We start from the raw sequence: 16,078 nt of genomic DNA on the forward strand, positions 1-16,078 counted from the left end.
TAGTCCTTCCTTTGCTTTGGCACTGATTCTAGTCTATCCTTCCAGTCAAAAAAGGCAAAGAGGCCTTTTAATTAGAGATAGCTGAAACAAGGTGAGGAGAACATGCTTGAAGAAGGAAGCAGGACTACTGTGAGAATACTTGGAGGATTCCCTAAGGGACACAGGGCCACCTGCAGCCACACAGCTCCAAGGTGAAGTCAGGATGTCAGAGCAGTGTGGAGGCTTCCAGAGGGACAAGGCAAGTCTCATATCAAGACAGCAAGCAAGGCTAAGTCAGCACAGAACTACAGCTTAGCTCAGACAAAATCTGAAGGGCCAGAGCTGAGCTTCACTGGGTCTCCAGTTCGCTGTGACAAGGACTGTGGGGTGGAGACGCTTGGTGATGGTTATTAGAGCCATTCAGATCCATTAGTGCACACTGACAATTACTCATTTTGATCTACTACCAAGTTTATTCACAGCTTGACATCCGATTATACCATGAAGCTCACATCTCATTTCCAAGGGAGGAGCAGCAGCAAGCAAAGGACTAAAAATACCTGAAATACCCAATATGAGAACTAAGATACTTTGAAAAAAACCAAAAAAGTAGTGTATGGCTGCAGTACAACACAGGGCAAGGACTAGGCCAGACTTGGTGTGCTCAGCACTCTGTCCTTCAAAGCCTGAAGGGTTGTGGAAAGTGAAAAGAGAGAGAAAGAGAAAAGTACAGACTATATTATGTCCACATGAGCACCTGATCCTCACAGTGCGTTGTGTCCTGCCCTGTTTGCGACAAAGATGATGGGGGGAGCCTGTCACATCTCTCTTACAAGGAGGGACTGCAGGAGCTGGGCCTGTTTAGTTTGGAGAAGACTGAGAGGAGGATCTCATTATTGCATATAAATATCTCAAAGACAGATGCAAAGAGGATGGGGCCAGAGTCGTTTCAGTGGTGCTCAGTGACAGGATGAAGAGTATTGGCCGAAGTTTCACCTCGGCATGAGGAAGAATTTCTTTACATCAAAGGTGGCAGAGCCCTGCAATAGCTGTCTGGGGACGGTGTGGAGTCTCCCACACCACAGACATTCCGAGCCCACCTGGATGCATTCCCGTGTCACTGCTCCAGGTGACCCTGCCTGGGCACGGGGCATGGACCGAATGACCTCCACAGGTCCCTTCCAACCCTAACAGTTCTGTGGAGGTGGTGGAGCCACATCCCTGGAGGTGTTTAAGGAAAGCCTGGACATGGCACATGCTCTGTTTGACACGGTTCTGTTCGGTCACGGGTAGGACCCGGTGACCTCAGGGGTGTTCTCCAGCCCGACTGACCCCGTGCTATATCGGCGATAACCAGCGAGCAAGCAGCTCCCGCCGCCCTGAGGGCGCTGGGCCGCTCCGCCCGGCGGGCGAGGCCGCGCCACTGCACGTCACGGGGCGGGGCGGGTCAGCCATCTTGGGCTCGCCGGGCAGCGAGCGAGCGGGCGGGGGCGGAGGCAGTGCCCGCCCTGCGGAAGTCCCTCGGTGCCGCCGAGCGCAGCCCGTCGAGCCCCGCCGGAGCCCAGGGCTGCCCGCCGTCCCCAGCACCGCCGCTACCGACCAGCATGGCAGGGCGGCTCCCGGCCTGCGTGGTGGACTGCGGCACGGGGTGAGACACGGCCGCTGACAGCTCGGGGCCGCCCGGGGCGGGGCCGGGCGGGTTCCGCCGCCGATGCTGCTGCAGATGGCGGCGGGGGTCGCGCTGCCGGGCCGGGCAGCCGCGCCCGAGCCCTCGCGGGGCCGGTGCTGGGAGGGATGGAGCGGGCCGGGCTGGGCCGGGGGGAGCATCCAGCCGCCTTCCCTTCCCCGCCCTTCGCTCTTCGCGTCCCGGCGCGGCCCCGCTCGCTGCTCTCGGGCCGCCCGGGGCCGGTCGGGGCCGCCCCCATCTCTCCCGGGCCGGGGTGCGGGACCTTGTGCGGCTGCGGGGCCGGGGGAGGCGAGCGGGGACGCGGCTCTCGCTGTTCCCCAGAGCCCCTGGGAGCCACGGCTCGGGGGAGTCGCCGCTCTGCCCGGCGCCGCCTGGGGGGATCGTGTGTATTTATTTTTTATTTTAATGTGCGGATAATGTCATTTATTCTGTGCTACTTCTCTCTGTGGAAGAAAAAAAACCCCTCCCCTTCCATCGAGCAGGCGCAGAGGAACTTCCTTAGTTTTGTCAAAGCCTCTTCCTGCTTTCGGGCTTTTATACCTTATAAGGCATTTTCAGTGTCAAACCTGAACCAAATCCGCTTTGGAAACGTTTCTTTTTCGTTCAGCAGCTGCCGGGCGGCAGAGGGGACGCGGTGCCAGGGGTCCCCAGCAGCGGGAGCGCTGCGGGAGGAGGCCCCGGGGAGCCGGGCCGGCCCTTGCGGGGCTCCGGGGGCCGGGCAGGGCGGCGGGGCCGGCGGGAAGCGGGGCCGGGCGGCTCCGCGGGGCCCTCACGGCGGCGGCAGCAGCGCTGGGGAAGCGCGGACAGCGCTGCCGCCCGCGGGGCCCTCGGGAAGAGGAAACGGCTCCATGGGGCCGCGATTTTCACGGGAAGGGAAAGCGCTGCTGGGTTTTCAAAGCTCTTTAGCTACCGCTGATGGCATGCTGCCTCTTTAGCTCGTTTTTTACTTCTGCTTCACGTCTCATCCCTCTTGCTAAAAATAAAGTTTTCAGTGAGTAGTTTTGGTCTGCTCTGTAGATGCAGATATTTATCGCGCTTTCTTGAAATTGTGTGTTCTTCCACAACCTAAGCACTTGTTTCTGAAAGCACATGCTCGTCATCCCCTCAAGAGACTCTGTTTGGTGTAGGGCATCAATAAACCTTTAAGAAGAGCAGGTATATGTATGTGTGTGTTTGATGTCTGCATGTCTAACACTTGTATGAAGAAGTCATTCCTGTAGTGAATTCAGAATTAAACCTTGAGTTCTGTGGGATGGAGGAAAGGTAGCGCAGTGGAAATGAGGGTGTGTAGCTGAGTGAATCGAAGTATATGTGAATTTAACATGTGTATATGTGCTGTTTGTCTTTCAGAGCAAAAGATCTCTAACTGCTCTTCCACATGCCACCAGAGGCTTTTTCCCATCCCACATGTTTGTGTATCACCAGTAGTCCCATTAAAGGCAATAATTATGTCTTTATAGGTTTGTAAAGTGCAGGTTATGACCACTGGATTAGAAATTTGCTTGAGGCTTTCAGCAGTGCCCTGCAGGAGCAGCATGCAAGCCCAGAGCTGTGTAAGAAATAACTTTGTGATGTGAGAGATGTACCAAGGGACATGAGTGTTAAAGCAAATGTTCCTGGGGAAGATGTGTGCAAGTACACCATTAATCAACCTCACTTCAGATGATGTACTCTGTAATGTTCATGAATATGATGTTAGCCAAGTCTTGCTCCTGTTTATTTATTTCCCTACAAATCTTGAGAAAATGTTCTAAGATGCTGTTTTGTTGTGCGCCATATTTTTTTTTTTTTAATGCAGCCCAGCCTATTTTACTCTCCAGGCTTTTAATTTCGGGTGCATTTCATCATCCAAGGTTGTTCTTCCATAAAATTCTGCTTCAAGAAAATGAGGCAAAGATTTGTAGCACTGTAAAGATTACAGGGTGTTGGGGTGGTTTGAATTCAATAATTTCAGTAGCTAAAAATATAAAGTGGTGAATTTACAAAGGAAATATATGCTGGTTGAGATGAATAAGAAACAGCTGGGTAAAAGTGCAGTGGGTTATGATAGCATGATCATGCTCCTGGCTTTTATTTTTTATTTGGTGTAGCCCTCCCTGTCCATCTCACTTTTTGTGTGAGAGCACAGATTGTGTCAGCCCTGTGCTCAGTGCAGGTCAGCTGAGGTTCCAGTGTTCTGTCCTGTCTGCCAAAATGACAGAAAGCAGACAAATTAAATATAGCCCCAAAAAAGAGGAAAAGAGGCTTTGAAAATGCAGCCAAAACAGAAAGGTGAAAGGAACTGCCTTGCTTAGAACAGGCTTCAAATGTGCACTGGTTTTCCAGTAAGTAGGCATTTTTAGAGGAAAGGGTTGATAGTTTGTGATCTCAGAAGAATTGACCTCAATCAGCAAAAGGGCAGGTGTAGAAGTGGTACTGAATAGTGTTTTCCTATGTCTTGTGCTTGTAGCCACAGTTCAGTTTATCTAAGTGTTAAATTTGGGGTATTTTTTAAGGTGTGTGTGCATTTTTGCCAGCTAAGAATGAGGGATGAGAGAGGCAGCAGAGTCGGGCTTTCAGCATCAGCCTGCACAGATTATAGAAATGATAAGGACTTCTTTCAAAGTATAGAGACAAAAACCACAGAGAAGATTGGGGAAATAATGTGATGACTGTTGTTTGATGTTTTAACAGCTCAGTCAAACTTTTTAGAGGTCATCTAAGTACATGTCATACAGCGGGAGCTGGGAGATGGGTTTAATCAGTGGCGTGGCAATCAGATGCAGCTGAAATTCTTCCAGTGTTACATTTGTACCCTGAAATTTGCATTCTTTGCTTAAGCAAACTTGATACCTAGAAAATAGGTAATTGATAGCTAGTAAGAGCAAGCAAATACTTGTGGTTTTAGAAGCTGCTTGTCTGAAGCACTGTCCTTTTATTTGTATATGCTGTGAAAAATCTGAAGAGCCCAGTTAAACATAACTGTTAAACTCAGTATTATTTATTTCTAGAACTGGTAGCCTTGTCTAGTTTAGTTTTAAGTATATTGTTTGTTGGGTAATCTGTAGAACAACACTGTGGACCTTATTGTCAGGAAGTCTTTGTCCATGTTTGTAGTGAATTTGACTTCACTTGGCTGCTGAGAGCCCCTCTCTTTCTCTCCTTTCCACAAAAGATAGGCACGAGGTCCATGAGCAATGGCTATGAAGTGGCACCTATGTGCTATTCTGTTTATATCCTTCAAACTCTGGCAAATTTCTGATTTTCCTGAAGTCAGTAGATATGCTGTAAATGAGACTTACTTCATACTTGATGTATCTAAGAATTACATTCATTTTAAAACAAAAATTAAAAATAGAAAAATGAGACGGAGTTCTTCCCATAAAGTATGTGAACAACATACCAAAGAAAGGAAAAGGCTGTTAGTCATTTTTTAATCCCAGCAGGCTGCAGTTTTTTGCTCTGTGCCTTTTGGGTGTTTGAATTGTTCTTGCTGCCTCTTGCACAGGCGAGCATAGCGCTGCCTGCGAGTCATGATTAAAAGCTCTTCCTACGCCACTTTGGAATTCAGCTTGATTAGGTTGACAAGTAGATTTTAACTGTGTCTTTCTGTGTGAGTGCACTTTTTTCCTTCAGTGTGACTTGTAGAACACTGAATTAGCTCATTTGGGGTGGCAGATAATTGCAAGTGTTCAAATTAATGACTCTTCAGCTGAGCTGCGGTAAGTGGCTATGCACCTACTGCACTTCTAAAATGAGAACTTAATTATAGCACTGAAAGGGATGTACAGGATATTATTTGTATTTTCTGTACCTGAGCTTTGTTTTCTGCAGGTTTGTGTGCCGTTTTTCAGTGGCTGCCAGGTGGATCCATTCAATACTTGAGTGTCAGTGGTGACCACCTTCTCCAATATACCAGGAGTCTTTTGTTGGGAGGGCCATGTCTGTTGGTGACCTTTTTCTTGAGTAAATTGGTTAGATGATTGTGTGGAAAAAACCCAACCTGTTGTCATGGATCTTGTTTTCTGCCTCCTCCTATGCCAAGCTTTTTATTTCCCTTTTTTATTTCCCATGCACAAGTTGCAAAGAGTGATGTATTTTCTTAACTTCTTTCTTGCTTACTAGGGGTGAATGAAAAGTTTTAGGGTTGACTGGAGAATATTTCCTGTTCTTGATGGGAACTCAGGATTTCTTGGACACCTCCTGGCAGTCTGGGATCCCGTAGAGCTGAGAGCCAGGAGGATTGAGGCTGCTCAGGATTTCCAGGGTTTCTTGATGTGGAGTTGCAAGCTGTTCTTGGGAATGAGTCACATCCATCTCTGAGAGTTCCTTGGCTATTCAGTCTCTCTAACCAGTGCTGTGAATGAAGGAAGAGTAAATTTGGGCACACAGAACCTCAGAGAAGCAGAAGCTGGCTGGAGTGAGCTTTGCTTTGGGGAAATTCTCTACAAACCCTACTGCTCTAGTTAATCTTCATGCAGATCCTCTACAGCTCTTAAAGAGAGCAAAGTGTTTTTGGGTTCAGTGCCTTCTGATGTGATAAGATATGACAGGATAATGTAATTCTGTTTCTCTTATGGGTTTTGACCTGAGAGTGTAAATGAGTACAAGATCCATGAAAATAATCTTCCATAGACAGCAAAATCTGTGAGGTGAGAAATCCAGTGCTATAAAATCAGGGGAAATCAGTCTGTTTTGTGACCTCTTGAACTTTTTGCTATCTTATACTGTGCCTTGAAATTATTTTCCTTTCCTAATGTTCCAGGCTTAGTTTATTTCTGCAGATTTTTCCAAGCCTAACTTATGTTTAGTGTAAAGATTTCAGCACCATGATGTTTTTGCAACTTATACTTCAACTGGATATTTTGTCATGACCTTCTATGGGCTTCAGTCTTCATGAAAATTTTCTCTTTTGGGCTGAATTTTCTCTGTATTGTGTCATCCCAGAAGTAATTTTTCAATATGGAAAGCATGGAAAAAATATTTCCTTGATGGCATTTGGAAAAAATCTTCTTCCAGGGTTTTAAGAGTATCTTTTGCTTGCCAGTGGCTGAAGTGTGGTTAAGGAGGGAGGGGGAAATGTCTCATCCTTCACGTGGAAAAAGGAATTGTGCTAGGTTAAGAATTGATTTAATACATTTAAAAACCTTTGCAAGGACACTTGGAAGGCTGATGATGGCCTGTGGTGTCTCTTGGATGATTCTAATACAACACAGTCCATGTTGCAACACTAAATGCTCAGAGTATGCAATATAATTAGGAATAATAGGAGTTCAGTTAGGAGTACATATATTTCTACTGACACACTTTTTTTTTTGTGTAATTCCATCATAGAAATCAGTTTCTATCATGTTTTATTTAGTGCATTCCAGAAGCCATTCAGGATGCATGGCACCTTCCAATCCTTCAGTTTCTGCTCCTCTTTTCCTGTGTCTCATTGTGCTTGATACAGAGGAAAGGGGCAGTGGCATTTCAGGGTAGAGGACAAACCCACTTGAATCCCTGGGCTGGGTCTGTAAAGTTAAAGATTAATGAAGCTCCTTCTATAAACTGCAGGGTTTGGGGTGTGCCTGGGATGGGCAGGTGCCATTCTTGTCCCTTGGTGTGTTTAGTACCTGCCTTGGACTTTCTGCCCAGCAAGTGTGCTGATTGCATGGCTCCTAAATTCAATTAATTTACTGGTCTAAATTAATTGAAAATACAGTTTTTATGAGTTCAGAAATACTGCAGCAGTTCTGAGTAGTAATCCATGTTCTCTGTTGTTTTATAGGCACATCTGAGAAACTTTGCAGTAGGTCTGTTAGTTCATGCAATTGGAAAGTTTCAACATAATGTCTCAACATTTAGTTTCATCATTGCAGACTCTTTGGGACATGCTAAAAGGTTTTAACAATTTCAAACAAACTTCTTTTAAAGGAACTTTAAATTAATGCTTGTCCAAAATTAAAAGACTTTAGGGAGACAAGGTTAATTTCAAAGGTAAAATAACTAAAATCATACTTGGGTTTGTCCCTAAGGAAATTGCAAGTTCTTTTCTCCTCAGTGTAAGAAAAGGAATCTCTATTACTTTAATCCTTAATTTTTGGTCACTGAACTGAAATATATTTAGGTGTACCAGTGTAACAGAAATCATCCATGGGTAGATGTTCAAAAATACCAATTGGACTGTAAACTTGTTAGTGCCCATAGCAGGCTTACTTAACCATCAAAATGAAGCATCAATCCTTTCCAAGTGCTGCTTGTGATGTATTGCTGGGGTTTTGTTTATTCAGTTACATCCAAAATTGAAAAAAATAATCAAGTTATTTGCTGACCTAATGTAGAGTATAATATGATTCATATCTTTTTATTTTTGTTCTGGTCATGGGTTTGCATTTTTAAGACTAGACGGAAAAACTCTAGATGAATGTAAGGTTTTGATTTTTTCTGGGATTTCCTTTTTCTCTTTATTATTCTCTTGTGGTCAGTGCAAATGTTTGCAGCTGTGCACAGGATGTGTTTTGGCATGCTCAGGCTGTAGAGAGCAAGATGCAGACAGGAGGTTGATAGTTTATTATGATAAATAAATGCTATCAATGGGTGAATCCAGACTGTAATTTTTATCTCCATATCTCTTATCTAGGTTTTCAGTATTAGTATTTTTTTTTGTCATGACTTGCCTTAGATATAGAACATTGTTTATCATCTGCAGGAGCTTTCACAATTCAACTGCTTGCATATTTACTGTCAGACTGCAGAATCTCTGTGATCCTGTTAAATGAGACCTGCTTTTTATATTAAACAAGATTTACTGGGATGTTTTTGTCCACAGCTGAGTTTTTTCCTATGAGCCAACTGTTTCTGATTGAAACAATCTTTTATTACAAATGTGGTGGAACATGATAAATATGTAATGTGGTGCTTTAGGTGCAAGGCTGCCCTTGATAGAAAACATTTGGTTGCCTGCTGGAAGGCTGAAGTGGTAATGGGGCAGATGGGGAGTGCTGGGACAATCCCTTGGTGCTTGCTGGGTGCTCCTGCCCTCCATCCCTGCTCTCCCAGCCATCCAATCTCATCCTGCCCTCTGCACAGCTCTTGGGTCAAAGCTGGAGCTCTCAGGTGCTGAAACTGTGCAAATAGCAAGCACAAAAGCCCAACTTTTTTTCCATTTTTCTTTTTTTTTAATGTTGAACAACTTTACAGTTTTAGCCACTTACTACATTTGCTTGAAGGAACTTTCAAGTCAGGCTTTTTCTGCATCATAAGACTTAGATTTCATCAGTTTAATTTCTTCAAGTGCAGGATTTTGTTTACTTGCAGGTTATGTATGTGTTCATTCAATTGATCACTCCTTCCTTGCTTTATCTGTTGAAAAATATGTATAATTCATTTATTTTCTTGGGTTTTTTTCTTCCTGATAAATGTCTGTGCAGTCATAGAATATTCTGAGTTGGAAAGGACCCACAAGGATAATTGAGTCCAACTCCTGATGTTAGATTATTTTGGGTAAATGATGTAGAAAGTTGCCAAATAAATCTCCCCCTCATACTAAATGACTTACACTGTTAAGTAATTATTCATGTAAGACTGACAAACTTTTGGGCATTCTTTCCTCAGTATTTGGAAATACTGCATGGAGTAGGCAGGCTGTGAAAAATGCTCAGAAAGCCTGGAAAAATGAAACAGAAATTTATTAAAAAGCCTATCAGTATAGGTGAGTGCTGTGTGGGTGTGGTGTAACACAGAGGCACTGTTAAGACACTTGTTAAAATGAATTAGTCTAGAAGTCTCAAAGGAAGCAGTGAGTAGAAAGGGAGCATTTTGCCTTTGCCAACACAAACTACTCTACTCTCATTATACAAAGATAATACCCAAAGCCATTTGCTCTTCTTATTTTGAGGAAAATACAGTCAGAGAAAAGCTTTAACTTTTGTGTTAAAGTATGTGCCAGTATTAAATATTAGAAATGGGTTTACAAATGCAAATAAAAGTGGCAAAGGCTACAAGGGGTAGTGTCATCAGGATGCCACAGTTTGGATTTTGTTAGTTGAAAATACTTTAAGTACAGGCTGGTTTCAAGTCCACTTTTCATGGCTCAATTATAATCCAATTTTTTGGACATAAATGCATCTTATCTTCCTCTTTACTTTCAGGAGAACTTTTCCAGAGTTCAGCTTACCAATGCTGTTTGTTGTTGGTTGATTTTCAAAGATTTGGTGGTAGTGAACAGAAAGCAAAATCGAAAGGTGTTGCTCTTCTACTCCATCCAAATGTTGGCAAAGTTAGAAGCAGCACAAAGCAGTAGCTTGCTCTGTTCTCCAGACTGGTGTTAAAAATGTCACCTGGAGACCTGGATTACAGGACAAGTGAATTTATTCTGAGTGCTGTGCAGCACAGGCTGCTGTTGTCCCCTTGTTCCTCCTGGTCATTCTGCTCTGGCTGTGTGCAGCTGTGTCTTTGTGGTTCTCACTCCCCATTTCAGCTGGATTTTACCAGCAAGCTGTACAGTTGTCTGTGCTCTGAGTTGTAAAGGTAGCTGCTGATAAAAAGCAGCCCTGGATAAATTTCTACACAAAAACAGAGATGCCTTTAAAGATAAATCAGCCTTTTTCAAAGGTGGTTTTTGTCTATTTAGGAAATAAAGCTGCACTAGAAGTACTTCTCTTTCAAGCTGCTTTTAAGCTCATTTATTAAATTGCTCACCAATCTTCTTATGGTTTGTTTTACTGTGATAGTTTCAGTATGTGGCACAGAAGTGTTTGTTGCCAAGGTAAAGGCTCTTGCTTGAGTGGGCTGAAATTTTTTTTGGGGAATACTGTAAAATAATAGTTTGAAACACAGAGTAGTGCAGTTAATTCCAAGGTCAAGCTGGTAGACAGTGAGATTTTTAACACCTCTGCTGCCTAGAGGTCCCATATGTCACTGAAATACTGTACTCCCTTTGACCATCCCTCCATGTGACTTATCTACAATTTAAGGAGGTTTTCTTTACCTGCTTCTAATCTTGTAGGTTTTTTCCCTTTATAGAGCAATTTCTTTGGTTTCCACTATTGATTGCTTAAAACACTTGTAGATCAAAAATGTTTTCAAATTTGACAGAAGCAGCTGCTATTTAAAAATGGAAACTAGTAATGTGTGGAAGGTAAACTATATTAGCTAAAGATGTAAAATATGAGAAACATGGCTAATTTCAAAATCTTGCTGTCTTATGTTTTATCAAGGACATTTAAAAAGAGATAGTAAACTAATTTATTAATGCAAGTCCCATTTTCCTAAAGTAATCAGTCCTTCAGGGACTTCTGCTGCTGCTTAACCAATTTGCACCTGATGCTAGAGCTGGGACCTTTTTTAAAGGGGCATGACAGCTTTCCTCTTTCACTGGAATTTCCTCATAATTTCTCTTTAAATGATTTGAAAAGTAAATACTTCCCATTTGGAAGTTCAGTCCCATCTGGATGAGAAAACAATCCTGATACAAGAAGGATGATAGAAGAAAAGCAGCAAATAAAACCATAAGGGCTTGTTTAGGCTTTTCAGTCACATGAGGCTCTGTGTATGAAGACTGTGAATTCATCCATGTTTGAGAAATGTTCCACTTCTTTTTAAGGCAGCTGTTTTCAGAAGACATCAGACAGTAAAAACATGGTATCTATCTCATAATCCCTGTCTATGTTGAATTTATCCAATTAAAACAAAAAAGAATATTAAGCCCTTTTTTATAAAGTCTTTTATGGACAGACCATGTGCAAGGAGCTGGTATTGAGGAGCAGAATCCCTTTCCATTCTGTTTAAAAACTAGGAGTTTTTGCCATGAGATTTATTTCATGCCCTTTTGAATATATTATCAGGTGCATGTTCTCCTTAGAATCTCCACAGTCTGAGCTTTTCTGTAGTGCCTTCTATACCCTGCTTTACTTAATTACAATATTTTGAGTTAAGGTCATTTAGCCAGCAATGAACACGTGTTGAATGATGAGTGTTGCAATCATCTTGCTTTCTGTCTTTGGCCCTTGTTTCCTGGAGTATTTTTTCCACGTGGTTTCAGTAAAGAAATGCAAAGCACTCCTGCCTCAGGAGAGTTCATAAACACATGGGAAGAGGCTCTCAAGGGAAATGGGAGATTGGCTCCAGACCCATTTGCATGGAAGGGGATATGGAGCAGAGATCTCCTGCTGCCTGAGCAAGTGTGACACCTTGCAAAAAGGCAGTATCAGCTTACATTTCAGAATAAATGCATTTAACTGTGTAAAGGCTAATCTAATCACTGGATATTAGACTTGCTTGGAGCATCACCACTTGGACATGTTCTGCATAGGAGTTGAGGTGTGTTTAGGTAGGGAAACCTTGCTGGGCTTGATGTAGGGGCTGTGGTACACACCAAAACAGAATTTTAGCAGTTACACAGGTGTCCTGTCCAGACTGTGGTGCCTGTGAAACCCATTGCATCTGCAGGGTGAGGTACAGGCATAGGATGTGTTGTATATGGAGTGAGGACTTCCACATAAGGACTGTGGCTCAGATGATGAACAGTAATTCAGAACCATCATGAAGAGAGCAGTTTGAACAAGAAGGAAAAAACCAGACTCTGAACAAAATGCCCTTGTTTTGCTGATGATGCACCTTGAAGGTAAACCAGAAAGAGAGCATTTTGATTTCCTGTCAGTTATGTGTTTTTTTACTCCCGCTTGCTTTACTTTTCCCACAGAAATTTTTTGTTTTGTTTTTGTATCTTTCCAGTAGGACCAGCATTGCAGGTACATCTTACTTCTGTTTGTGTGTGCATTTTAAATGTGTGCCATTTCTGTTAGCCCAGGTCATTAGGAGCAGCTGAGGAAAAGGCTGCAACCCAGATTTGCTCTAGGAGTTGGAGATCAGGTGATGCTTGTCCTCGGGTGCTCTTGCCTACTTGTGCTTGGCTTACTCCTGTCTTTGTGTGGAGCTGTCAAAGAAATGACACAATTTGTGTTGGACCCCCCAGCTCTGGGGTACTGCAGGAGCAGCTTGACAGCTGCATTGCCCACAAAGCAGTTGTGTTCCTCACTTCTGTTGGAATTGCAGTTGTGCTTGAACAGGAGTGTACAACTCGTGAGAATGGCATTTCTTGTGGGTAGGAGAGCAGTAGAGCAAAGGCACGTGGTCACAGTTTGTGGTTTGCAGATGGAGGTTCTGGTAATGACATCCTTGTTACAAATTCTTACCCTCAGCACTGTTTCCTCTTGGCTTTAAAACTGTGTGACTAATGCACAAGTAACCTCCCAGTGACATTGCTTTTGTGTCACAGCCTCAGAAACATCTATTCTAGGTGAGACAGCACATGTAAGAAATCCCATTAGTGCTGCTGAGAACATTGTGGGAAGCCTTTGGCTGTCCTTCCTGAGAGCTCTTGGGCAGAGGGTGCAGAGCTGCTGTGCACTTTCAGGATGTGTTTTTGAGGGTGGTGAGCACATGCTGAAGATGTTTCTCCACTGATAGGTGAGATAGGGGTTAGTAGAGTTAACTCAGAAGGAACCCTCATTGGTTGCTCTCCCAAACCTGTTTGTGCTATGAATATCCAGTACAAAAAGATAATGTTTTATTTATCACATAACTCTGTAGGCTAGAGAGTGGTGCTGCCTTTTGGAGAAGGTGTTAGAGGGAAGTCACTGGGGAATATCAGCACTATATATATATATTTATATATATATGCATGCTCAGAGAGAGTGTGGGAGGGGGTGTATATGGTTCTCCATACACAGACATGCTCACATGTATAGAGAATGTGTACTGCTTTTGGATATTCTGTTGCTGATTTTCTGAATTAAAGTTATAGGCCATGATTATCCAATAAATTTCTTGCCTGATTATTTCTTAGAGTTTTTTTTGTTTTTTTTTTTTTTTTTTTTTTTTTTTTAAGGAGATAATAGGCCTGCAGAAACAGTTCAGGGAGCTGAACACAGAGAAGTAGGAGGGAAACACCTGAACAATCCAGGCTTTCACCTTTGGGATTTTGTAAATCGGTTCTGTGTTACAGATTTTAATAGAAATCAGCTTATACCATTACACTCCTGTGTGCAGTGCCTTGTGCCCTTACTGCTGAATGCCCCAAATTCCGTGTGGGAAAGCTGAGTCCATGTCTCATTAATGGGGTGTGCCTGCCTGTCTCAGTGCAAGTCCCTTCTGCCACTCTTCAGTTCTGAGTAGCAAGACCAGGGGTGATTGATGGAAAATCCAGTGTTGGTGCTGCCTTATGGTATCTCTGCTATCAGGATTCCTTTTCTCTAGCAGCAGTAATTCCTGCCCTGGGGAAGCTGGGGTGTGCCTTGTTCCCCTGTGAATCATTGATTAGTCAGACACATGTTGCTGTGTGAGAACTCCTTATGGAAACTGTAGACTTGTGGAATCTGTCCTATAGTATCCTTCTTTTCATGTGATTTAAATATTTACTTCAAGTGAGTGACAGATCTGTTCAGTCTGAATAAAGCCTCTTATCTGCAAAAGTTAATTTGTAAAGAATCCCACAGTGACTAGATTGTGCATTTATTATTTAAGATTTTTATTTACTTTCATTCAGTTTTACCTTAGCTTTTTGCCTCACCTAGCACATTTTTAGACTCCATTTTAACTCAAGAGTATCTCTATATGTATTTATTTATAAAAATCAGGTTTAGTGTTTATAATGTGTTGTGCCATGGTCCCTGGCTGTGCTGTGAGCCTGAGGCTCCCAGGGCAGCAGGGATCCATCCCCAGACCATGTGCCAGCAATGCTGGAATTCCAGGGGTGCAGGGAAGGTCTTGTACATGAGAGGTGTGAGGTGTTGTGTAGGACACTGCACTGGAGAATTTGATACAATGCTCTAATATTCAGAGATATCAAGGTTTTATTCCCCTTTCTTTTCTTGGAAGCCTAAAAATGCACTACTTTTTTTTTCCCTGAGTCAGTACACTTCTTGCTGAGTAGGCCATAGTATTTTTATATATGCTGATTTTATGTCTGAGTACTCTTTTTATGTAAAATGCATCTTTCATGAGATTATTTTTCTTTCAGTCTTGCTGGCTGTGTGTGTGCTGGGCAAACTCCCTCCCACAAGCAACTAAGCTGCCAGTTACCTGCAACAGTTCAGCTTCTGCTTTCTTTGAAATACTGAGTTTAATAATCAAACAGTTTTAACTGTTAAACAACACTTTTAATCTCATTGTAGGTTTATGCAGCATTCAGGCTCCAAAGTTCCTGTGTAGATTTAGCTTTAAAATCTGCATGCCACAGTTCTGGTTTGCAGGGGAATGTAGAGGGAGTGAGTCAGTATTTGCTGGTTTACTTAGTAATTGTGGCACTAAAAGCCTCTTAAAACAATATAAATACAGTGAGCAATTGTGCTGTGCATGATAGGTTAAAGAAGCACCAGTTTGTGGGATTCTTGATACTTTTCTTTGGAAGTAGATCTTTTAGAAGAAAATCAAACTTCAATGAGCGAAGTCCAAGTTGTGTGTCCTGAGTTGAGGCACATACAGTGCCTAATGTCTTCATGAGGTGTGAAGTTCTTTCTGGTAGTTTCTTTTTTCATTATTTGTCATCTTTTATGTGCAAAGTTGACTTTGTCAAGAAGCATTCCTGTTGGTTGGTATGAAGTCAAGTTTCTGTGCATGATTACTCACAACCTTTAGAGTGTGTTACACACAAGATCCTGTTTACAGCTTTGAAAATGCATCTCCTGCGAAGCATTTGTGGTGTTAGATGAGGTCCTGTGCTAAGCACTTTGTAACTCAGAGACAAATTCACCTTCCCTGTGAGATCTGGAGCCTTGGCCAGCGCTGATGGGTGGAGATTGTGTGGGTGCTGCTGCTCTCTGCTCGTGGGGCACGGCAGCAGCACTCCCTCCCAGCCCAGCCTCCTGCTGTGTCACTGCCATGGATTTATGGCTTGTGAGAGTATTTACTGCTGCCTGACACCTCCTAAGATCTTCCAGCTTTCCATCAGAGTGCTGAAAGCTCTAGAGGTGCTACTACAGCCTTCATGCCTTTGCTGGTGGTGCTAACTCAGTGCAGCTGCACTCAGATGAAATGAGAACTTTGTCACGTCTGTGTTTAAGAACATGTGGGTGAGCTCTAACTCTTGAGCTAGAGCTGTGCATTTTGGTCTGCATGCTTTAGAATTTGCCTGTGCTGCTTTCGTGACAGCATTTCTAGCAGCTGGTATTGGTACCCTGAGTTTTGAAGTTATTTTTCTTGAATACTTTGTTAATTTCTTCAGTTTTTTTACATTGTAATAATGAAGATCATGTATATATCCATAGCACATTCTGGAGACTGGGTGAAGGCATGTGGTTATTTTCCCCTTGCTTTCTTTATTCTTATTAAACACATTTTGACAGTGCTTTTTCCATTTGTGAAATGGAATGGCTTTTGCTAGGACTTGGCATCATCAGCTGCTTGTGACACAAGGATGACCAGCCCAGCCTCATGCCCAGCTGGCAGTCC

The 16,078-nt window shown here is 43.1% G+C and overlaps 1 protein-coding gene across 1 annotated transcript in view; it reads left to right on the top strand.

Moving 5' to 3' along the window:
* The first annotated feature begins 1,498 nt into the window (after positions 1-1,498).
* The window catches only part of ACTR3 (actin related protein 3), a 28,549-nt gene continuing 13,969 nt past the window's right edge, over positions 1,499-16,078 (top strand). The window contains exon 1 of the mRNA XM_063161638.1: positions 1,499-1,627. Coding sequence (XP_063017708.1) covers positions 1,584-1,627 — 44 coding nt within the window. The 5' untranslated portion in view covers positions 1,499-1,583. The remainder of the gene's footprint in view (positions 1,628-16,078) is intronic.

Source organism: Melospiza melodia, chromosome 8 (genome assembly GCF_035770615.1).
Source record: "Melospiza melodia melodia isolate bMelMel2 chromosome 8, bMelMel2.pri, whole genome shotgun sequence".
NCBI lineage: Eukaryota > Metazoa > Chordata > Aves > Passeriformes > Passerellidae > Melospiza > Melospiza melodia.